The 25,510-nt window shown below is 37.7% G+C and overlaps 1 protein-coding gene across 1 annotated transcript in view; it reads left to right on the top strand.

Moving 5' to 3' along the window:
- CRB1 (crumbs cell polarity complex component 1) overlaps nt 1–25,510 on the top strand; it is a 144,779-nt gene that overhangs the window by 25,325 nt on the left and 93,944 nt on the right. Inside the window, 1 exon segment of the mRNA XM_087890052.1 lies at nt 11,816–12,403. Within this exon segment, the coding sequence (XP_087746178.1) occupies nt 11,816–12,403 (588 nt within the window).

The following is a 25,510-nucleotide window of genomic DNA, read 5'->3' as shown; positions in this document are numbered from 1 at the left end:
ACCACACTATAAAAAAGATGTTGAGACTCTAGAAAAAGTGCAAGGGAGAGCAACCAGGATGATTAGGGGACTGGAGGCTAAAACATACCAAGAACGGTTGCAGCAACTGGGCATGGCTAATCTAGTGAAGAGAAGGACCAGGGGAGACATGATAGCCGTCTTCCAATACTTGAGGGGCTGCCACAGAGTGGAGGGGGTCAAACTGTGGTTCCAAAGCACCTGAAGGCCAGACAAGGAATAATGGATGGAAACTGACCAAGGAGAGATTCAACCTAGAAATGAGGAGGAACTTTCTGAAAGTGAGAACAATAAACCAATGGAACAGCTTGCCTTCGGAAGTTGTGGGAGCTTCATCACTTGAGACTTTCAAGAAAAGATTGGACTGCCATTTGTCAGAAATGGTGTAGGGTCTCCTGCTTGAGTGGGGGGTTGGACTAGATGACTTATAAAGTCCCTTCCAACTCTGTTAATCTGTTTAATCTCCATCTCCATCTCCTCCTTCTCCTCCTCCCCATCTGGTTGGTTCTTAATGATTGTATTTTGGAGTTGTTTGCTGCTCAGAGTTTGGGTGGTTTGGGACAAAATATGAATAATGTTAATAAACAAACCAACAAACAAAAACAGACTTCAGGAGGCCATACATGGACTGAAACCAAATGCAGTCCATCTTAACCTTGAATCATTCTTGGATAATTCCAGGACCAGTTAAGCTTATTTTGGCTTTAGAAAATGTTTATGAGGGTTATTGCATGAATAGGCAGCCTGCAATTGGGTTATGTGTAGCTTTCTTGTTTAATAAATAAATTACAATTAAACTAATCTAGTCCAGTGTGTATTTGTGTTTGTGTGTTTGTGTGTGTGTGCGTAAACCCTTTACTTAGGTTAATTTCTTTTCTTTCTTTTTTAAAATAATTTTTATTAAACAGTTTTGTCTTTAAAAACGACATAGAAAACAACCACAAATACATAAAAACAAAACATAACACAGCAAACAATACATACCATCTAAAGTGATTTTATAGCTTTCTGTATCAGCATATGTATTTTGCTTTTGTGGTTCTCTATTCTATCATATCTCTTTACTTCTCGATAATAGTATAATAATGTTACATCAACATGTATAGTAACACATATACTTAGGTTAATTTCATTGCCCCAGTTTTTAGTATTTTCAATTTCACAAGGGTAAAAAAAATAACATCAGGTTGCAAATTAACTAAAACATAATCAGAATTCATGAATAAATAGTTTGGTCTAAATTGGAACCGTACCAATTTGAATGCCAAACATCATTTTAAAATTCGCTGCTTCTTTTCTTCTTTATTTGTTTCTATTATAATACCAATTTCTCCTTGCTAGAGAAGGTTGGTGCTACTTCGCTTTTTCACTCATACAACTATGGAGTTTCCTTTGTCTTTTCTGATTTAAATGTTTTTTGGGGGGTTAACGAAATAATTGGCTCTTTCTTACGGAAACAGAACCACTGCGTCTTCCTTTTGTTGCCATTGAGGTTGTTTTTATTGGTTTCCATGGCAATGTTCTTCATTCAAGGCAATAAGCCACGCATAAGGTTGCCATGGCAATTTAGAAGGATGCTTCAAAAAACAGGCCTGGAGTAAATAAATTCTATATTTAGTGCCTTGGCGTTTTTATGGCCATAATGTTTCTGCTTCTGCACAAGGTATGACCTAAAGGCTTGTTCATTTTTCTTTTGTGATCCAATTTGTCATTAGCCTTCTGGAAAATACAAGGAATGCCTTCCAAATTATTTATTTATTTACTGTCTTCCTCCTGCTGCTGCTGCCGCTGCTCTTCATCTTTTCTTCTTTTTTTTTAATTTTCAAGAAACCTTTATTAAAGTTTAAAATATTAAAATACAAATACATCTGTAACAAAAATACGTCCATAATAATTGTACACTTCAACGTCGTTCCGACAGTACACAAATCTTAACTCTATTCATATATTCCCAGATATTCCTACTTGATCAAATATATGTAAACACAATTTATGTCTTATTTTGATCTATATATTTCCTATTTTTATTTTCTATCCATTGATACCAGTTTTCCTAAATTGAGTAATATTCTGAGTCTTCCTTATTATTTAATTCTATAGTAAGTTTGTCCATTTCTGCACACTCAAAGATTTTCCGGATTATTACACAATCTGTCAGTATAGTGAACATTTTCCAAGCTTGTGCAAGTACAATTCTTGCTGCTGTAGTAATATGAATAATCAAATATTTAATCTTTTTAGGATATCTTCCTTTAATGATCCCCAGAAGAAACAGTTCAGGTTTCAATTCTATTTGGCAATGCATAATTTCATTTAGCCATTTTTGAATTTTAATCCAGTATTTTTTGATTTCTGGACAAAGCCACCATATATATAAAAAAAAGGTACCTTGCGCTTTTTTACATTTCCAGCAATTAGGGTTTAGATTGGGATACATTTTTGCAAGTCTTGTTGGGGCTAAGTGCCACCGATAGAACATTTTATACTGATTTTCTTTATATGCAGCAGATTTTGTTAATGTATAATTTTTCTTCCAGATTTTTTCCCAATCTTCTAACTCAATATTATGTCCCACATTTTTAGCCCATGCTATCATTGGCCCCTTTACGATTTCCTCTTCCAAATTAAAGTTTAATAAATAATTATATATTTTAGATAGTAATTTCACTTCCGGACCGGTTAATAATTTGTCTATTTGTGTTAAATTCGGTTCAAATCCAAATTCCTCTAAATCTTTTTTGTATCTCAATTGTAGCTGGAGATACGGCTACCAGTCTATAATTATTCCCTGCTCTTTTAATTCTTGGTTGGATTTTAATCTTCCCCTATTATCCAAAATTTTGTTATATTTTACCATTTTACCAATGTCTAATGTATTAGGGTGAATCATTGCCTTCATAGTGGATAGCCAGCCCGGTATTTTAAAATAGTGCTTCTTCTTGGTTCTCTCCCAAGTCTGTATCAGTGAATCTCGCAATGTATGTCTATAGATCTTCATCTTTTCTTCTATCCCTCTTATAACGCAGTCCAACCTTTTGCCCTAGCCTCACTTTCTTCACCCTTATTTGGGTCAAAGAATGGGGATATTACCTTCATTAGCAACTAGAGCAATATTTCATTCCTGAAGAACACAAAGTTTCCATCTGTTTGACTAGAATTTGTTACAGAGTATTTTGATTTCATTTCATTTATTATTATTTCGTTATTAAATTTGTTTGCGGCCCATCTCACCCCAAGATAACACTGCTTTGATGAGGATGTAGAGTGCTATGAGCCTTATATATAATGCATTTGGACAAGTCTTGCCTGGAGAATCAGGAAATTATGAGGTCATTTAGAAAAGAGTATAAACATGGCGCAATATGGAAATAGAATGCTTTGCAGGCTGAGAGGAGAAGTTAAAAAAAAGTTTGACAATGCTGCAGCTATACACTTAAACCACATGAGTGTAAATTGTGGACTTCCTCATTCATCTATTGCAGTTGAGAGGATTATTTTGCTCGTACCCTATTGGAACAAATAGTGCATTTGTATTTTGTCTACAAATGGATAGCAAGGGGCTTAAGTGGGCCTTACTTCTGGGAAAACATGTTTAAAAAATGACAATGGACTGATGAAATCTAATAGTTTAATTCTTGAAGACTGGCAATGAATATGAAGGTTATAGAATGCCACAATCAACAGCACCACCATTTGCTTATCAACAGTATTGCCTGTGATGCACAACAGAACAGATCAGTAGCTTTGTGATCTACAGAGATCCTTGACTGGGTGAAAATGCCAAAAATAAAACTTAGTGCTTTTCTGTAGCCTCTCTGCCCCATTTTTTTTCTTTGCTTATCTTAATTCGTTGCCTACTGTTCCGTATGATTCAAGTATCCCATTTCTCTTTCTTTTCATATTGTATATGACTAAGAAAAAGCATTCCATGTCTCTTAGGCTCTTCATAAAGTTATATGCTTATGTTCTTATTCTTTTTGGCATTCCCTTAAGAGTCATTATGTAGCACTAGAAAACTCAAGATAGCATACATGGTCTTCTGGGTTTGATTTGCCAGGGAGTTCTTAGTAGGTTTACAGGATGCCTTCTTCACTATCTGTCACAACCCATTGCAAACAAATTGAGACATGCCTAGGTATACCATAGCAACAAATTCCTTAAAGCCATGCTGAATACCCTGGGCAATAAATATATGTCCAATAAAATAGGTAATTTCAATTCCTATTTAGGATTTGAAGATATTTCATTGGTACCATGAATTGAGCATGGTTGGGTATAATCTCATTGGCAGGTTGGATTGCTTTAAACAACCACTTGACTACTAAAAAAAAATATTTGTACAATTCTAAGGCATGAAAGAAAAAAAAAACTCAGTTGATGCAGCTCTAATTGTGGCTCAGTTTAATTTTAGGGAATATTTCAAAAGAATTATTTTTATTATTTACTGAATGTGTATCTTGTTAAACAGTTATTGAGTCCTCAAATAATGGGGATGATAAAAAGAGGTCAGCTAATAGGTAAAGGTAAAGGTTCCCCTCACACATATGTGCTAGTCGTTCCCAACTCTAGGGGACAGTGCTCATCTCCGTTTCAAAGACGAAGAGCCAGCGCTGTCCGAAGACGTCTCCGTGGTCATGTGGCAGGCATGACTAAATGCCAAAGGTGCACGGAATGGTGTTACCTTCCCACCAAAGATGGTCCCTATTTTTCTACTTGCATTTTTTACGTGCTTTCGAACAGCTAGGCTGGCAGAAGCTGGAACAAGTAACGGGAGCTCACTCCTTATGTGGCACTAGGGATTCGAACTGCTGAACTGCCAGCCTTTCGATTGACAAGCTCAGCATCTTAGCCACTGAGCCACCGCGTCCCTTCAGGTCAGCTAATAGGTTAAGTTTAAAGAGACAACATATACAAGGAACTGAGAGAAAGGAAGAAGGAGCACTTTCAAGAAGGCAAGTCTAAGATGCCATTTATATCAAAGTGGGGTGTTGGATCTTCTCTTAGTGCTTTTCTTTCTTAGATAATTATCAACAGGTTTTGCTCTTCTCAGGCAAAAGTCAGTAAATGAGAGTCCCATCTAACAGGAAGGAACAAAGTAAGTTTGCTGCAACTCCCGCTTCGTTGCCTACAGTAAGGGACATATTCATGACTATGATGTTTTTAGCCAGTTTCAAAGCATGGATTTATATGAATGCTACTTGCTGCACAAACTACTCTAGCCTACCATCCTGCAGGACATCTCTTATTATTCTCAATTCCTTTTTTTTTTCCTTCTGAAAAGTGGATTAATATCCAAATAAAGACTAAGTAGTAGCCACCCATCATTTTTATTTTCTAAAAGAGGGCATGGATTATGGAAGCCATTTGAGACTCAGGGCCACTCTTGAACAGAAACATTGTACTGGAAGCTGAAAATCCTTGTTTTGCAGCATTGCAGCTTAACAGTTTTTAAATTAAATTAGTTTTTAATGTAGAAAAATCACACATATCTGAGATCCAGGAGGTGACAAAGGAGGTGTCCATGACTACATTGGCACTCTCAGGTGCCACACTGAGAATTTTTGCACTATGGCAGGCTGATATATAGTGCTGGTCATCGGCAGTCCAGAAGGCCACTGTGTTGTTCTGTATTGTACTTTACTGAACTGTGGTCACTGTAATGATCTTTGTGGAAATACGATTTGCATGAAGGAAATGGCAACTGTCATTGTATTCAGGAGTGCCACTCTTAAGGTATGTGGGTCTGGAAGCTAAAGTGAAAACGGAAGGCTGACATTGCATACAAACCTAAATTCAATAAATGTAAATACTAATATAATTCGAGAATCGGGGTGGGTGGGAAGTTGGAACACTGCAATTTCTTTTCATATGTAAAATCCCTTAACATTTTATGTGTCTCTTTCCCTAATATCTAAACTATGATATACTTGTCCCAACAATACACATTTTTAGGCATAACATGATGGATTCTTTTTAGTTTATCAAATCATTTCCCTCAAAAAGAATCCTTTATAGATTATTCTGATATCCTTGCTCTGTTATTAAAAAATATCTCTCTCTATGGTTCCATATAGGCCTAAATTCTCCAATAGTGTTGTGGCCCATCGGCTGCCAGCAGAGCTAGCAGCAGAGTCAGACAAGGAGGAGGTTGAGGGAGAGCCTGGGCCACTTCAGGCCTTTGGAAGGAAATGGCTTCAGAGACAGAGGCAGAGCCGGGACCTTCCATTCCCCCCCCCCCCAGGTGGAGAGGCAGCTGTCTTCGGGGTCTGAACTGAGTGAGGGGGAGGAACAGATGGGGGCCATTCCACATGTGCATATGCGCAGAGAGGAAAGGAGAGGAGAGCAAAGGAAAACAATAAGCTGGCTCTCAAGAAAAAGCAGATGTGGATGCTAGCCAGCCCCTCCCTGGCTGGGAAATAAATAGTAGAGGTTTGGGAGTGGCCTGTCATTGCAGAAAACAGTTCACTTTTAGGATGAGGCAAGGAATTCGGATTTCTTGGCCAGATCTATTGGGGCTAATTAAGTTTGATTTTTGTTTATCCATGTGAATAAAAGACTGCCCTACCCTGTTTGAAAAGGGATTTGTTTTTACTCACGAGTAAGCGGCTTATCATTACTTGCTAAGCTGAGTCAGAACACATAGCTAGAAAGAGTCACTGGCTGGTGCATTCTGCCAAAGTGAGAGGCTATTAAATGTTCTAGGAAAGAGGTGTATAAAACACATCCCACAGACTGTATTAGAATTCCTTCTATTGCTCCATGAGTTCATAGAGTGATATTTCAGAAATGCAGAATACAGGAAGAACATTAAGACTTACAGAGATTTAAAGCATTCATTTTATCTTTTTTTTTTTAAAAAACCACTAATTACCTCAAATCCTTTTCTGAATACCTGAATTTGCTTAAGGATGCAGACCTCAATATAATACACATGTCTAATGCAGCCTTGAGCCAACAAAGCGCATTCTTGATCTAGAAAAAAATTACCCAAAACTTTAAAGTGAATCCAGTTCCTGGAGAGAAATAGATTTTGTTTCTTTCTTTATTCAATTTGTATAACCTCCCATCTCACATTTCTTACTGTAGGTGACTCACATTATTAAGCTAAGCAGATAATATAACCAGTAAAATAAAATATTGAAATCAATAAATAATGCAGTAATTCCTCTTTAAAACCAAAAGTTAAAACCAAAAAAATATAAAAGACAGGCAAGTGTAAGTGTAAGTCACAGATCAATAAGTATAGTCCTCAGGCAGGTCCTGAACTGTCACTGGATGCTAAGGCACATTGACACAACTATTGATAGAGCCTTTCAAAAGGCAAGTAGGGTTGGGACCAATCCAGGGGTGAGAACCGGTAGCAAAAATCCCTGCCCCCCCCCCAATGCCCAGCTGAGCTGAACAATCGGCTCTTTTTTTTACTTTTAAAAGCATTTTTTCTACAACCTCTTCGGCAGAAAAAATGCTTTTAAAAGTAAAAAAAAGCCTCTGATGATCACGTGGCTCAGCTGGGATCATCAAAGGCTTTTAAAAGAAAAAAACTATTTTTTTCTTTTAAATACCTCTGACGATCCAAGCTGAGTTGCCTGATCGTCAGAGGCATTTAAAAGAAAAAAAGTCTCTGCCGATCAGGCAACTTAGCTGAGATCGTCAGAGCCTTTTGAAAGCATTTTTTTACAACCTCTTTGCCGAAAGTTATAGAAAAAATGGTTTTAAAAGTAAAAAAAAAAAAAATTGGCCACACCCACCTACATTATCCCCCCACCAAGCCATGCCCACAGAACCGGTAGTAACAAATTTTAGATTTCACCACTGGGCCAATCTAACCTCTAGGGCAGTGATGGTTAACCTTTTTGGTGCCAAGTGCCCAAAGCTTGCACCCATGCACGTGCGCATGCGCACAAATGCACATGTGTGTGCCTGGACCCCCAAAATGTGATGCAACCACCCCCATGCATGCGCCCTGCCCCAGCGCATATGCGCATGTCCCCTGCACATGTGCACGCATCCCCGCACATGTGCCTCAGCTGCTCCCGGGCCCCATTTTGGCTTCCAGGTTGGTGCAGGAGGCCTTCCAGGCCCAAAATGGGGTGCGGGGGGGTGTATATGCATGAACCCCCCCAAATGCAATGCAAGTGCCCCCGCACATATGCCCTGCTCCCCACGCATGCACACGAGAGTCCCCTGCATGTGCCCGCCCCTGCGCGCAGATGCATGGTGGAGCTGGGCTGGGGTGAAGGCTGGCGTGCCAGGCAACATGGCTCTGCGTGCCACTTCGGGCATGCATGTCATAGGTTCGCCATCACGGCTCTAGGGGAATGATATTCCAAGGGTCGGGTACTATTGCAGAAAAAGCTCTCCTCTGGGGTTCCATCAGATGACATTCCTTAATAGATAGGGCCTGTAACTTTTCTGCTAGACCTGATGGGACAGGTACATGTAACCAGGAAGAGAGGGTTACATGGAAATATCCATGCAGTCCTTCCTTCCTTCCTTCCTTCCTTCCTTCCTTCCTTCCTTCCTTCCTTCCTTCCTTCCTTCCTTCCTTCTTTCCTGTCTCCCAGTGGGGCACTCACTTTTCTGCTGGTGGACCACTTCTGTTTCCTTCCATCTTTTGCCAGTAATGTAGACTTCTCAAAGGATACACAATGTTTTTTAGGCCATGCACTGTCTTTTGTGTTGGAATGGTGTGCATTGATCACATTCCCAAAAATAGAGACCAGAGAAAATTGCATTTTGTTTAATTAAAACTATTATCTTGATTAATTTTGGTTTATGTGATTACCTCCCACGTATTTAATAATTTCCTCCCTTCAATCATATTAACAATTACAATTTAGCAGCAACTGTACAGGCTTTCCCAAGACTCTGAAGGAAAGTCACTTTTCCATAGAAGCTGGCTTCCTGATTTATACCATAATTGTATTATAATATCAGATGTCAATCTTTCTGTGGGATTTTTTTAAAAAATAATTTCTGCTATATCTTGATTAATACTAATACTAGCCAGTAGATGGCAATCTTTAATGTGAACAAAATCTTCCTGGGAAAACTCATTACTTCAACTGTAATATATTCCATTTTCTAAGCGGGAAAAGCCTCTTGCCAAACTTCTCAGTTACATCAAAAGGCTTTAACGATGGGGTAAAATGTTTGGCGCTAATTATTTGAGTAATTAGGTTAGTGCCATAATGCCTTTTAAATAGACTCCGAGCATTACTTCATGTATCAGTCAGTCTAAATTTAGAATGGTCAGCAGTTTATTTTAATATGTTTAGATGTTAAATTTTTCTAAAAAAATTTTTTTGTCAGAGCAGGTCACTCTTATGTGATCTTAATTGGTGGAGAACAGAAGAGAATTTGTGTGGTTCTAATTCTATATAAGAAGCTGCTAAGATCCAGTTCCCCGTCATCACTGTGGGCTTTAACCTACACCCCATCCTTTCTCTCACACTCTCTTTACTCCCTCCTGACAGTGTTAATTGGGACAATATTCTTATTTCAAGAACAGATGTTTGTAGCTCAAGCATAAGGAAGCACTTGTGCCTGTACGCAGCATGCTTTTACCCCCTAGCAAGGGTTACTCACAAAACAGGTCAGGATATACAGGAAAGGTAGTTCCCATGGAATCAGATACTTGTTTTCCTGTGTGAAAAGGCCAAACACCGGGAAGCTATCTATGTTCCCTTTTCAGGGAGATACATATGCCAACTGAGCCCTGTGAAGAAGGAAATTATGTCTACTGACGAAAGAATTTCCTACATCTTCTAAATATCCAGACTTTTAATGAACGCTCGTATATTTTGGACTAGGTCACACGTGCCTTTTCAGTATATTTTTAAAAACAAGAGAGCTGAGATGTAAATGTGAACACGGTTTATGTTCTAAGGCATATGAGATTCAATACCATACTAAGGTTCACGCAATATCTTAAGTAACCAACTGAGGGGAGATGGATTTTTGTTTATTAGGTCAGGAATTGATATGGTTGGAATTGTTATTTTTTTCAAATCTTGTGCTCAAAAACTTTAAGTATGAGAAAGGCTAAAAGCAACCTAGGGAGAGATATTTAGTTTTATAACCTATAATTGATCATCAGCATTTCCCCCTATATTTTTTTAATCTCATAATTTACTGTTGCTGTATAAGAACTACTGCAGGGAAGACATATCTCCTTTTTAGGCTTTATTCTTCTTTGAAATGTAACACTTGCAGCTTTCCAACTAATCATTTGGATAGCTGGTACATAAAATATTTTTCTAAATAAGGGTTGGGGAAAAAATTGTGGCACAGAGAGAGGGGGGAGGGAGCGGGAGAGAGGGGGGAAGAAGGAGGAGGAGGGGGGAGGAAGAGGAGGAGGAGGCGGGGGGGAGATTTTGCAGCTGTATAAAAAAACAGCATCTTTAGAAACTAGAAAAAACTACTTCTTGCTTTGTGGTAGTTGATAGTTCTTCAAGCTGTGATCTATCTAGATCCCTCCACAACACTCTGTATTTATATTTTAAATGATTGATACAGTTGGTTTTTTTTAAACACACACACACATTCTCATATATTACATGTTATTTTATTTACGTTTAAAATCACCTGATAGAAAGTTTGTCTGATACTTCCTACCATCCAGCAAATTATAGTAGGTGCATGAAATATTATTTTTATGTTTAAATAGATCAAGCATTATGCTTACTGTTCTGCAGAATGGGTCCATGATCTTCTTCTACTGTCTTGAAATCCAGACTGAATACAGACAGAATATCTTACCAAGGAAAGGGAATTCGGGATGGGGGGATGGGGGAGGAAAATGGGAGTGAATCAAAATGAATCCTGGTGCCAACTACAAAAGTTCAGCTCTTTTTTTTTTTTTGAGTGCCTTTGAAGGTTTGTGAATTATCCCTATAACAGTAGAAGTAGAAATGAGAGTGCCTATTCATTTGAAAGAAAAACAGCTTACCTCAGAATAAGTATGGCAAAATAAGTAATTGTAAAATAATTATATATATAGAACTGTAAGGTATGTCTGTCCCAATATTGGCCTGTAAATACTTTGAGGACTTCCTAATTATGAGATATACAGTAGTGGCCAAAATTGTGGAAACCTTTTGGGGAAAGTTTATTTTCTAAAACTAGCTAATAACACCACTTTTTTTTTTTAGTAGTACCATAAAATTATATATCAATGGAAATATAATTTAATCAAGAATGTAATGCAATAACTTTTATGAAGGATTTGCTATTAGAATGGCAGTTACAGTATAAAGAAGAAAAGTGAAACACATAGAAAAAATGAGATATACAAAAATTATCACGTCAGTTAATACTTAGTTGGGTAACCTTTAGCCTGAATTACGCCTTACAATGTCTTCCCATGGAGTGAACCAAGTATTTTAGTTCTGTAGCTATTATAATGTGAAACCAAGATTGAATGATTGTTTCTATTAACTGGGTTTTATTGCTGGGTTGCTTCAGACTAACAAATTTCTTTAGTTGACTCCAAAGATTTTCAATTGAGTTAAGGTCTGGGCTATTCCCAGGCCATTCCAGCAATGGAATATGATTATCTTGAAACTCCAAAAGAAAAAAAAAGTGGTGTTATTAGCCATCAAACCTCAAAAATGCACTTTTCCCAAAAGGTTTCCACACTTTTGGCCACTACTGTATATGCACTTTTAAGCCCTGAACAAGAGAGCCTTTTCTATTAAGCTAGAAAAAGGGAATGCAAGTTTTTCTTGCATAGCTCTTGTGCTGATTTGCTGAAAGTTGTCTATTAATTTTTCTTTTGCGTTTCTATTATTTTTAGAATCACTTTGCATGAATGATGGCCCCAAGTGCCTGTCCAATTCTTGCCAAAAGGACTCTGAGTGCCACGCTGCTGCCACGGCCACTAGTTGCCACTGTCTGGACTCATCGGCAGACATTTCTGCAGAAGATTGTATTAAAGAAACAGATGATCCTTGCTCTTCTGTCCCTTGCCTTCACAATGCTACTTGTGCAAGTGTTCCTGGAAACCTCAACTTTACTTGTGATTGTCCCATGGGGTACACTGGAACTGTTTGTGAAACTGCCACTAGCTTGTGTGACTCATATTTCTGTAGGCATGGAGGCACCTGCCAGGATGAACCTGATGGCTTCACTTGCCTCTGTGCTGAAGGATTCACAGGTGCACACTGTGAAATTGACACTGACGAATGCCTTTCCAATCCTTGCCTCAATGGAGCTTTGTGCAGAGACAAGATTGGGGGATACTCCTGCTACTGTGTCCCAGGTTACCAAGGGAAATATTGTGAACGGGAGGTGAATGAATGTGCTTCTGAACCTTGCCTGAATGGTGCCACTTGCTTGAACCTCATAGGGAAGTATGAGTGCATTTGTCCTCTTGAGTACACAGGTAAGAACTCACAAAATTAGTATGCATGCAACCTATATTTTGCAGCCCCCCAATTGCAGCACCTTCCAGACAGCTACTCAAGTCCCCTTGTCTTGGCAAACCTATGCAAATTGTAAGAACAGGCAGTGGAATCCTTGCATTTGTAATTTGGAAGTGGGTATGTCAGCATGCTGTACATGGACAAGGTACAGGGACGCGGTGGTTCAGTGGCTAAGATGCTGAGCTTGTCGATTGAAAGGTCGGCAGTTCAGCGGTTCAGATCCCTAGTGCCGCATAATGGGGTGAGCTCCCATTACTTGTCCCAGCTTGTGCCAGCCTAGCAGTTCGAAAGCACGTAAAAAATGCAAGTAGAAAAATAGGGACCACCTTTGGTGGGAAGGTAACAGCATTCTGTGCGCCTTTGGCATTTAGTCATGTCGGCCACATGACCATGGAGACGTCTTTGGACAGCGCTGGCTCTTCGGCTTTGAAACGGAGATGAGCACCGCCCCCTATAGTCGAAAACGACTAGCATATATGCACGAGGGGAACCTTTACCTTTACCTATGTCAGCATGCTGTACATGGAGAAAAGATTCTCCTGTTTGATGTTAAATTGCATTAGTCATGATGTCACCTAGGTGGGTAATGAAATGTTTGCAAGCAAACAATAAAAGAACACCAAAGTTCCCACAAAAACATGTTTTAATATTTAATGTTTGCTGTATGTGTCAGATCAGCTAAGTGTATCTCACTGTCCAGGGCAAGTATTAGAATATAATGTGGGAAATATATTCTTAGGTCTCCATGTCTCCTTGAGTTCCTTTTCCTTTCCATCCATTTCCCTTTTGAGAAAGTTTGTTGAACAAGATATAACTATCTGAAACTCTGTTGCCTTCTCTTTTGAAGCTGACTTTCCCTAATTTCCACTTCCACCAGTCTTTACCTTCTTGGACCTCCATGCCTGCTTAGTTTTCCTATCGATCTGCTTGACCTACCGTACTGTATACAGGCTTCTCTCTCATGCTAGGAACTGTCAGTTTCATGCTGCTTTCTCCACTCAGCAGTACTACACACTGTTTTCACATAACATATGCTGTGGTTTCGCTTTCCCTTCATTTCACTTTACCATCTGTAGACTGCAATCTCGTTATGGACCTAATATTCCCTTACCATTTCACCATGGGATTGCAGCTGCAGGGATTCTATAAGAATCACTCTAAATTATGCATCAGACTTTCAGATCACCTTCATCAAAGGCCACCTCGTTCTCCACCTCTTAGAAAGAGACATTTTCATATGTCCTGACAAGGTGGTTATGCATTCTGAAGCGTTGCCTTATCTCTCACAAAGCTGCATATTTTTCAGCACATAAGAATATTTCTATGAATCTTAAATTCACTTTTGATTTTTATCTATCTATTAGATTATTGTCTTGCCTGTCAAAGAAACTGTAGGATTATCTAACCACTGTTCAGTATGAATCATTGATAGGGTAAGTTCACAAATCCCAAGAAAAAAAGCACAGTTGGAGATCAATGCAAAATGTTCTTGTTTAACCTCACTTCACACAATATCATGTGAAATCTCACCATGAAATTTCCAATAATATTTCTTAATATTGCACATTGTTTCAATATTCCATTCCTGCATTTCAGCAACTGTACATGAAAAGGCAGAAGATATTTACTTGCAACTCAAAATTTCTTGGCAAGTGCGTTCCATTAAAATTGTTGGAACTGATGTATATAAGGGGCACTATCCACCATTACTGAAATCAATAGCATTAACTAATGGAGTTATGATGTTGGGCCTCTTTTCAACAAAAATGCCAGCTTTTTTTTTTTTCTTAGATAGTCTATTAGGCTATATTTCACAGGCTGATACATTTAAAATAGTATTATAAGGATTAAAAAAAGCAGTTAAATTGAAATTGCTCAGTGTTTTTTATGAACCTGGTTCAATTTCATTCCTTGTGCTTATTTCATTAAATTTGTCCTCCAGAACCTCACTGGCACCATCATCTAATTGGGCCTTTGTATTATATTATCTCATTCATCCCATAGTCTCTGAAGGGTTGAACAACTATCTATTTACTTAGATAGTTACTCTAGTATTGAAAGAAAGGGATGAAAGCAAAACAGGACGTGTGCTAAGTAGGTTTTGAAAGTAGAGCCTTCCATATTATTATTGTTTTCATTCCCCAAATTGTGAGAAGCAGTTCACTTCTGCTGATTTGAAATGTGAAAAAAAAACAAAGGGGGCAAATCCAAATTGCTGTTGCAACAAAAATAATCTCCCCTCGTTTCACTCAAATGGGGAATGAAGGGAGGAACCCTTGAAGTCCAGTTGATCCAGTGCTTCAGGATCTCTCTAAACTCTTAAAGGGGAACCATGAGACCTCACAGGACCTGAATGTTGGAATCAGGAAAAGCAGGAAAGCAAATGTTCTCATCGGTGGGAAATCAGTTTGCAGCCATTTTAGCTGCAAGGCAGCTGAGCAGGAAATAAATCAGCTCAGCTCTCCAACGCCACTCATGTCCTGGGGATATCACGGTCCGGACCTGCTTTCATACTGGCACAAATCCTCATGCTGAAGTGCCCTGAGTGTATTCCTGAATGTATGTTGTTGTCAGGGAGAATTGTGTGGTTTCATCCTGAAAATTTTAATCAGGAACATAGCTGACATGTAAAACTATCGAAACAAATAACCCTCCATTAAGTTTAGCGAGCAATTTCTAGAAAGATAAGGAGCTTGGTAGCAGATAACGCATAGTATATAAAAATATGATGGCGTTTACAGGAGTGTAAACGTTGCATCCCATCTCTTCTCCACCCCTGGGAAATAAATTGTCAAGGAGTGTAGGAGTTATGTCAAAAAGTAAAAGTAGATCTTTTCTGTTGAGTGGCATAGACTTTATTTTGATGTCTGCCTTCAGTTAAGATCCATCATATGGACACCAAATAATATTTCAACTAAAAAAAATGTGTTGCTTTCCTGCCACCCTGCTGCTATCAGTATGTGTCTTGGTCCAGGGCAAGTGATGAGAAGAACTACAGAGCCACAGGAAAGACAGAAAGGAGAGAGACGGAAAAGCCCATTAACTGCCAGTACAGCTGCTCTGAAATGATCACATTCAACCTGGACCTCCTGTTGTATGTAGGAAGCTGCATGACATGACTCTGTTAGCCAAACCAAAGGCAATAGCTGCAACCCAGGAATAAACTCCTTGATGATGGAGAAGACAAGCTCGCCATTCAACAACAAGAAGAAAACTAGTATTAAAAAGGGAAAAGAGAAAATTAAATCATCCAGACAGGATTCGGGATTGCTCAGCGGGGCTGGTGGCCTTTATCAGGAGGAGAAACTTGAACATCAGATGGAAGAAAGAGTAGTATTGTCCTTCTTCCAAACTCTCCCCCTCCCCCAGTTTTCCTTTTAACATTTGACCAATCATTTGGCTGATTTACCATGAAACGTGCCACAGATGGAAACAGGGGTTTTCTTGTGCATTTGTTGCTTCAGTCACCTTACCTAGAAAAATATCTTCCTCCAATTGCAAAATGCAGAAAGCTTTCTACAGTAGCATTCATACTGTTCTCATCCCTACAGGGCATGGCAATGATCTGAATGTTATTTATCTAAAACTTTAAGAATTTTTTACACAATAAGTTTATCCTTATTGTGAATCTGATTGTCATTCATTCAGCATCATCTATCATCTGTATAGTTGGTTATGTAGGGATTAAGGAAAGAAGGAAAGGGAAAGGAAAGGAAAGGGAAGGGAAGGAAAGGAAAGGAAAGGAAAGGAAAGGAAAGGAAAGGAAAGGAAAGGAAAGGAAAGGAAAGGAAAGGAAAGGAAAGGAAAGGAAGGCAAGTGCATATTTTCTCTTCCAATCTCATGTATTTACAAGCACTGGAATCAAGCACATTGACCTTTATTTATATGACACTTCTTTACTAAAAAAAGAAAAACACACTGTTCTCATTTAAGCTTACTGACTAATCCTACCTACCAGGAGTGTAGTAGAATTGAAAGTTTAAAAGATTTAATTTCTGCAAACCTAAGGAGAGGTCAGTACCCTGAAATAAGTAGGTAGATCAGGTTAGGATTTTAAGCATTCCTAAAATGTAGTGCTAAGAAATTCAAATTACTATTCACTTTGTAATAATACATAATATCTTTCTAGGATGGTTTCATTATATTTATGATCATAATTGGGTGACTGCTTCTTAATTCAGCTATAAAAGGTAAAGGTAAAGGTTCCCCTCGCACATATGTGCTAGTCATTCATGACTCTAGAGAGTGGTGCTCATCTCCGTTTCAAAGCCAAAGAGCCAACACTGTCCAAAGATGTCTCCGTGGTCATGTAGCCAGCATAACTAAATGCCAAAGGCCCACGGAACGCTGTTACCTTCCTACCAAAGGTGGTCCCTATTTTTCTACTTGCATTTTTTACATGCTTTTGAACTGCTAGGTTGGCAGAAGCTGGGACAAGTAATGGGAGCTCACCCTATTACGCGACAGTAGGGATTCGAACCACTGAACTGCCGACCTTTCGATCGACAAGATCAGCATCTTAGTCATGAGCCACCATGTCCCTAATTCAGCTATAGTTAAAATCAAATTAAGCCATTCGAAAGGACAGTACCAACCATGCAAAACATTGAAAAAAGAAATGCCCCTATTTCTTCTTCTTCTCCCATGGTTTGCAGTTTTCCATCCAGTTGAAAACTGAGCCAATCCTGGGGCATTATGAAAATCCTTTCTGGCAATTCTGCCTTTTACTCTTTCCCGTTTAAGCACAATTTCAAGTTGAGACACCTGTAGGAAAAAAGAAAAAACAAGAGCATTCTTCCCAGTCACTAGTCCTCTTGCACGTTCTAGGAATGCTGTCTGTATTTAAGTTTATATTATTGTTTGGCTCCTTTAGTTCAGTAGCTTTGTTTAGGGAAGTATAGCACAAGAATCCGTATGAGCACAGAATTGTCAGAAGGATTAAAAACAGCAAAGAAAGCGTGCCATAAAATATAAACCCAAAGAGATGTGCTGAGATACCCACTGGAGAATAGTTTTCTAGCATCCATGCCTAAAATAATAAGAGTAATAATTCCATAAAGGGCAGCTTTCTGTTCCTGCAATAGTAAAAGAGTGGGTTTTAAAGCCCACTTAACAGAATGATTTATCAGCGGCTCCTGCTGTTGTTCGGGTGGTTGTTTAGTTTTCTACAGCTCGCTGTGAGTGAGATGTGTTAAATGCACGAGCCAGAGGGAATCTTGCATGAAACTCCCAAGGTGTCTCTGCTGGTAATAAAAATCCTCATTTACTCAGTCAGAGGGAGCTTGCCTATTGCTATTAGCCCAGCCTGACACCATGAATCACAGTGGGAAATCATCCACCCTCATCTCATTTCCCTGGGATGTTAAAAAAGCTTATAACTTTTGATATGTATGCTGAGAGCTCGCAATAAATCAACCACGGTAATGCTAACCAAATGCTCTTGTTACCGGCTCTGGGTTGCAAGTTGCTCTGTGAGCTCTCCAGACGGTTTTCTGCAACTGATCTGCTGGATGAATTTTTTAATTTTTTTTTTTTGTCCTGCTTCATCAAAGAGTTAAGAAATGTCTCATGTAATTTTGACTAGAAGAAACGAGCTTAGTATGCCTGAATCACAGGGAAGAGTGAATATAGTTTATAGTGTATATAATGCTTCTGTTGGACAGCTGATGAAGTGCAACTGGCGCTGGACATATAGGAAATAGAAAACAATTGTGTTTCATTATGTAAACATTTGTTAATCTGAAGAAAATATTGAATTCTCCAGAGAGACTAATTTCCTGTGTTCCTGATGGGGCACTATGAAGTGTAGTTAAGATCTACCTTGAAGAAAAGTATTGACTATCAAAGTCAGCATTATACAGAAGAATACTGTGGATTTTCTTAGGTAACGTGTCAGCTAAGAGATTAAACGTGGCTTGAAAGATTGAAGATTGAAAATCGGAGTCTATTATTTTTAAAATGGCTAATAATGTTTCTTTGGTGGGTGTCACTCCAACTTTGTTGTATTCAGGGCTGGATTTTCCTATAGGCTAACTAGGCTTCAGCCTAGGGCCTCAAGATCAAGAGGGGCCTACATTCAAATTGTTAGCAAAATTAAAATAATTAAAATTACACTTTCACTATAGGTGAAAGGGCCTCATAAGTGGAATAGCCTAGGGCCTCTTTTCATCTAAATCCGGCCCTGGTTGTATTACACTTACTACTTCTGTTTGAATAACCGGAGACAAAGGCTATTTTATCTGCAGGAGGTCATTAGGTGACAATTTTCTTCATCTTATTCTTTTCTTAACAGGGAGTAGGTGGTAGACTATTGTTCAGTTTATAGATGGAACTTGAGGCCGCCACATAATTATTTGCCCAAGTTCCCATGCTGCTACTTCATTTATTATCAACATGCAATTTCTGACTTAAAATAATCCAAGTCATATACATGTACACATATATGTACATGTACATATGTGTATATGTACATGTACACATACCCATACCCATAATTGTGTATGTATTTTATATGTGTATGTCTGTATCTGTATTATATTTTCCATTGCAGTGTATATATAATCATTGCAGTGGCTACATTTTTACAGATGGAAAGCGCCTTTTGCTCAGTAGCCTAAGGCAAGTTATTGGTTTGACAGACCAATGGCCTGATCCAGCACAGCAAAAACAAGCCGTAGTTTCATGTTAATGATAAGGTGGGGGTGGGGAGCGAGGAGGGTATATTTGTTTTAATATGATTGTTCTGAGATTTATATACACAGTTCATTTATTATTGTCACTGTGTTATCAAATGTTCACAGGGAACTGCTGTTAACAAGTCCTGACAGATTTACGGTCACTAGACAGTGTTTGGTGTGTGTGGGTGTATTTGTGTGTGTGTATATAAAAACCTGTTACTTATGACAATTTTATTGAGAAACATATCCCTCCCACCCTTGAGATTTGCCTATTGTTCCTCAGTATAATCTTTTTGTTATTCTTTTTTTAAACTTCAAATTGTTTCAGCAATTGTAAAATATGGGGATTCTGTACACTTTGTGACATGAGAACAATTCTCAGGATTAAATATATTGCCCATTGTCTCGGGGCAAAGAATATGATATGTATGTCTAGAGGTCTTTTTCATTAATAGTGTGGTGGTCTGATTATATAGTTGCTTGCACACATGTTTGAGAATAAAGCATGTTCTTTGGGAGGAACAAGAGAACATGTATCTCTAAAAATATTCATGCAAAACCTGTGTGAAGCAGTTTTTATGGTATTTCATGCACACCATTCACATTTCACAATATGCCGGGGAAACATCACACTCATCAGTGGACTATCTCCATTTGAATAAATGAATTCAACCTTCAACCTGAACAGAATTCGTTGGAATGCTTTGAATAACTCTGGAAAGTTAAAAGTGATTTGGAATTTCATAGATTCATGAAGTTGGAAGGACATTTTGGGAAACTGAATTAATCCCTCAACTCTAAGAATAAATTTTAATTAATGTTTTCACAACATTTGACTGTCCAGCCCTTATTGAATTCTTCCATGGAATAGAAACTCACCCCTTCCCTTGGTAATCAGCTCTACTGTCAAACTGTTCTTGCTCTTAGATAATAATATAATACTCTTTCTTGGTTTTCATCAATTCAAAGATTATAATATTTTTCTATCCATAGACTGGAAAGGATAATGAACAGTATAACGTGTTTGCTGATATTGACATGTGCGGCTGCCAATGAATTTCATCATCGTCTCTACAAACTCTCCTTGTCAAAGTGCTTAGAGGAATTCTGCTCCTCTATTTATTTCTTAGTTTTCTGTTAGAATTGTTTAGGCAGGTTCACCTGCAGAGATAGCAAGAGGTTTAAAAGAATTTCTGCTACTCTTTTGAAAAGTTTGATTTCCTCTTTCCTGTATAATCCTTGGAATTTCCACAAATCCATGTATTTCATTGTTGTTCCTTAACCGAGTCCGCCAAATGATCTGCAATATAATTCCTGTTAATCTCTAGTAAATTAATCATGTTTGTAAACTCAGAAAAGCTAGTGGAGGTGAACTCTTTTGTAAGAGTTAGTTCAACTTTAAATACTTAACATTTTTATTTAAAAATTGGATTAGGACATTTTCTACATTTTTATAAGCTCTTTGTTGGACACTTTGGAGATAGGAGTACTGTCCTTTCATAATTTTTATTTTATCTTTCCCAGAAGACATAATTGAAGTGGTGGGGGAACATATTTCAGAAGCTTTTTGTTATAAAACTTTCATCTATCCAGATGACACTTTGTTCAGTAAAGGATCCGCCTGCTATTTTCATCCCATTCTGTTCAAAGTTGAAATAGTTGCAGTTATTTTGACATTTTATAGGCTATGGTTGAATATTTTGTTGAATCAAATCTTCAATTGGATTATATCAAATCTTCATGCCTTCAAATCTCAATTATGAATCAAATTTCAGCCGATTCGCACACCTCTGATGTTTATGCCATTATCCAACTACCCTTTGCCCATGCTTTGATCCAAATCATGTAACAGTATGATATATTGTGCTCATGGTATAGAAATATCTAAAGCCAGTTTATCTCTGGAAAGTAGGTGATATTTTATCAAATAAGATCTCATTCACCTTTACAGAATTATCTTCTAGAGAGGACTAGCAACTGAGCTGCATTTCATTGGCAATGGTGTCCTCCATTGCATCTGAGATACTAGACAAATGTAGAGTCTAGAAGACAAGGCATGTAGTACACGTAGCTGTACTTTACAGGTGGGAACTCAGAAGGATTGCCAGAGATTACCAGGTATGTCACTTGAGACAGTTGCTTCACTCTGCCTTATGGCATAGTTGGAATGGCTGACTCAATGGAATTCATTAGCTAGTTATACCAAGGAAACAGCCATGATGAAACTGAGCCTGATGCAACTTCTTAAAATCATATTTATTGAAAAATTCCATATATTAACAAACCAGCCTGGTGCAACTTTTTGGTACAACCAGAGAAATGTATTCTACTAAGTAGCCAAAGTTTACTACATTCAGTGATAAATGTTGATATTTGTAGCAAATCCAGGTATGATAGCTTCATACCAAAACCTGGTGCCCTGTTTTCCTGTTGTTTGCATTACTAGAAAAAACAAACAGCACAAACAAATGCCTGAAAAGAGCATAGCTCTTCAGGAAAATAGACATAAGAAGGATTAACCCATTAGCATCTTAAATTGCATGTCAAGCAATTTATATAAAGAATAATGTCAAATCCAAGTGGCCTCTTGGGTTATTTCAGCAGTTTGAATTTAAAGACCTGGATTGTTGTTTGTTATGAAAAAAAGATTTCAATGATGAGTAGATAAAACAACTTGTTATTCAAGGGGAAAAATGAAGATGAATCACACACAACTCCCTTTTAGGGTAAGCAGTATTATGCAGAATCAGAAAAGAAGTAAGAAATAGCAAAAGAAATTAAGATATTAGATAAGAAAAGGAAACATTGCTAAAAGTAGTTTACATCAAGTATTTTCACAATGCTTCTTCATTATTTTCTTTGCAACCAAAATCCTTGCTTTCGCTTCATTCATATCACATCATGCATTGCCTGCTATTTTTAAAACTTCTTTGCCTCTGTTTTTCAGGATTTCACTAACTTTACTTTTCCATCTCAATAAGTTCACTCTTCCTACATGTGTTTGTTTTGCAAGTCAACATTCATTTTTTCTCTCATCAAACCATCTCAATGCATTTCTTTCGTCACTCACGTCTGTTCTTAGTCCACATTAATTCAGCATTACTCAGTCCTAACCTTATCACATCTAGTTTTATCACATACACTTGTTAAGCATCCCACTCCCACCTTATTCAGTTTTTCCTTGCATACTCAATTCTCACTTGCGTATAACAAAGTGAGCTGAAGAACATTATTATACATAGCAATTGTTGCTTCATTTGGTAAATATTCATTTCTTGCAAGAAATCACATAATACTGCTTTTCTATTAGTGTTTGCACTTCATAAAATTTCTTCATATTTTTCATCTTTAGTAATCATTCTACCAAGGTATAAAACTTATCTACTTGCTCTAGTTTTTCACAATGTATGTGTAACTTGTAATTATTCACTCCATTTTTCTTGTCAAATACAACTACTTTGGTCTTTAATATTTTTTTATAGCTTGTTGCATCATACAAACAATCTGACATTTGCAGCAAAATCATTGGGGATTTGTTGCTTAGACATATATCCACATCACCAACCCGCACACTGATAATATTACCACAAGTACTTCTTATATACAAACTCAAGGTAAACCAATCCAAACTAGACTGCAGAAAATACGACTTCAGTAACAGAGGTGTCAACGCCTGGAATGCACTATCTGACTCTGTGGTTTCTTCCCCAAATCCCTAAAACTTTAACCTTAGACTGTCTACTGTAGATCTCATCCCATTCCTAAGAGGTCTGTAAGGAAACCAGCGTGCCTACCATCCCTGTCCTAATGATTTGATGAAGTCAAATGAATTAACATCTTGGCTAAACATGGATTGTAGAAATATACCTTTAGTAAAAAAAAAAAAAAAAGTAGGATACTTCCTTAATTTTTCTCATACTTTCTGACATACATTTTAGATCATCATTCAGAATTAAATCTACATCCTTTACTTCGCTGTAGGTATTCATCAGCTTTACTATATAAGATCTGGCCACCTTCATTCTGATCTGTTACATCCTTCTCTTTTCTTACAGTTTTATAGACACACAATGTATTTATTTTTCCATCATTCATTTCAAGGATACATTAATGTTCTTTACAATATAATCCTGTTATCTTCCAAGTCACAATCCATAAGCCATTATTATCACGAGAAGAGCTTTACTGTTTTTGTTTCAGCTGAAGCTTTCACACAATATGTAGAAAACTAGGTTAGTAGCCTTGTTCATATGTGTACCACAATGAACATTTTCTGCTAAAGATCTAAGATACATGCTAAGAATCTAAGGATCTAATACACGCTAAGAATTAAACACATTTGATACATTTTGACCTGCATATAGGGATTTCTTTGAGCAGGTAAACGATGTGGAAAATTTGGAAATAACTAAGCAATCAAAACCCACCCCTTTATATATGAAAAAGTGGAGGAACTTAATTTTCTGATCACACCCAGCATTTTGCTGTTATTGGTCCTCATTGTGGATCTCCCTTAAAATATTGTTGTCATAAGTAAATGCCTTATTCTATAACAAGAGATATGTATATATGTACAGGATATTAAGAGTTAATTTATTCCTCCTCCTTTAATGTATTCATATGTAATCACCCCCACCCTTGACTCCTCCCCTTTGATATAAATAGAGAATGCTTTTACCTCATGCTTGCTTCTCACTGTAAAAATCTGACAGAACAAGTAGAATGCCTGTTATGAATAAACTCTTCTTTAACTGAAGAAAAATACTTCTGAATTTATTATTGAGTCTGATCCTCAAAATATTGTAACAAACTGGTAGCAGTCGATGGTTGAACTGACTCAATAAAATCCAACATGCCTAAGAAAGAAAACCTCAAGAACAAAAAAGAAAGACCCAACACCAGGGCAAATGATAAAGAAACAAAAACAGATCACAAAATGATCGACGAACCAATAAATATAACAATCAAAGAATCTGAAGATAACACCACAGACATCGAAGAAACAGCAGATGAAACCGACAACCAAGAAGAGAACGAAATAAAAGACAAAGACCTCAGATCGGAGATACTGAGGCTAATAAAAAGTCAAAAAGATGACCACAAACTCATCGCGGAACTCCGAGGCTTCTTGGAAGAAAACAGAGCAGCGAGAGAAAAAGACATTGAAAAAGCCAAACCCGAAAATACAAAAATGGTGAGCGAACCTACAACGAAAGAAAAAATGACCAGAAGCAAGACCAGAGGTCCCGCTCAAAATTTTGAAAGGCAGCCATCTTTTCTTCAACCGGCCACAGAAATGAACACGGCTGAACCAATCAGAATGCAACATTCAAAAACTCTGGCGCGAAAAAACACAAAAAATAACAAAAAATATATTTATTCTTCTGAAGAGTCAGAAACAGATACAGACGAATCATCAGAAGGAGAGCACTACGAGGGAGCTACAGCAAAGAGAACCTCTCCCAGCGGCTTCAGCAGAGAAATGACCAACGCGCATGCGCAGATGAACACAGAGAACTACAATGAACTTTATGAAGAAGGAGAACCTCTCAAGCTCATCAGCAGAATACCCACACCATTCTGCAATTTTCAACATCTACAGGACCATGGACTACCCACAGTTGTAAGTAGTGGGAATAATAATATTGGGAATCTACCCAGTGATTTCCCAAAACTTAGAATTGATGGCATCAACTTACAGGAATGGTGTCAACAAATTCAGGTTGTCTTTATGAAAGAAAATTTATTATTTTTTATAACCAATCCTCCCAAAAGACCTTGGACTCTAAAAATGGACTGCCTGCATCACAGAGCATTCTATTTAATAATTTCTAGCATATCACCTGCCATGTACTACAGTATTAAGCATAATCTTACTGTTTCAGAAATAATTCAATGCATGTTTAAATTGTTTCACAGTGAAAGTGTAGCAACAACCACTAGGATGTCTAAAGATTTCTTTTCAGCCAAATTAAGATCTGGAACCACCATAAGTGAACATTTAATATCCTTAAACAAAATCAGAGCAGAATTACATCTAAGAGGAGAAATAATATCAGAACAGACAATGAAAAGCGTTATCCTTAACTCATTAGATTCATCATGGGATAACTACATATCACACTTAGACTCAATCAATCTAGGATACTTATCCATAGAAAGTCTGTCAAACAAGTTAATAGCTGAAGATAATTTGAGGAAAAGTAGATACAATACATACACAGAACACAGACAGGCAAAAAGAATAGCCTTCCAAGAGAATCACCAAAAAACAATTGAATGTTACAATTGTGGATCCAGAAAACACTCTAAGGGAGATTGCCCCATGTTTCATAGGGAAAGACAAAACCGTGACTATAGGGGTAGATATCAAGACAGGCAATCATCTAT

This window comes from Pantherophis guttatus, chromosome 3 (genome assembly GCF_059756535.1).
Source record: "Pantherophis guttatus breed Tessera chromosome 3, ASM5975653v1, whole genome shotgun sequence".
In the NCBI taxonomy this organism is placed as follows: domain Eukaryota; kingdom Metazoa; phylum Chordata; class Lepidosauria; order Squamata; family Colubridae; genus Pantherophis; species Pantherophis guttatus.
This window is presented reverse-complemented; position numbering and strand designations above follow the sequence as displayed.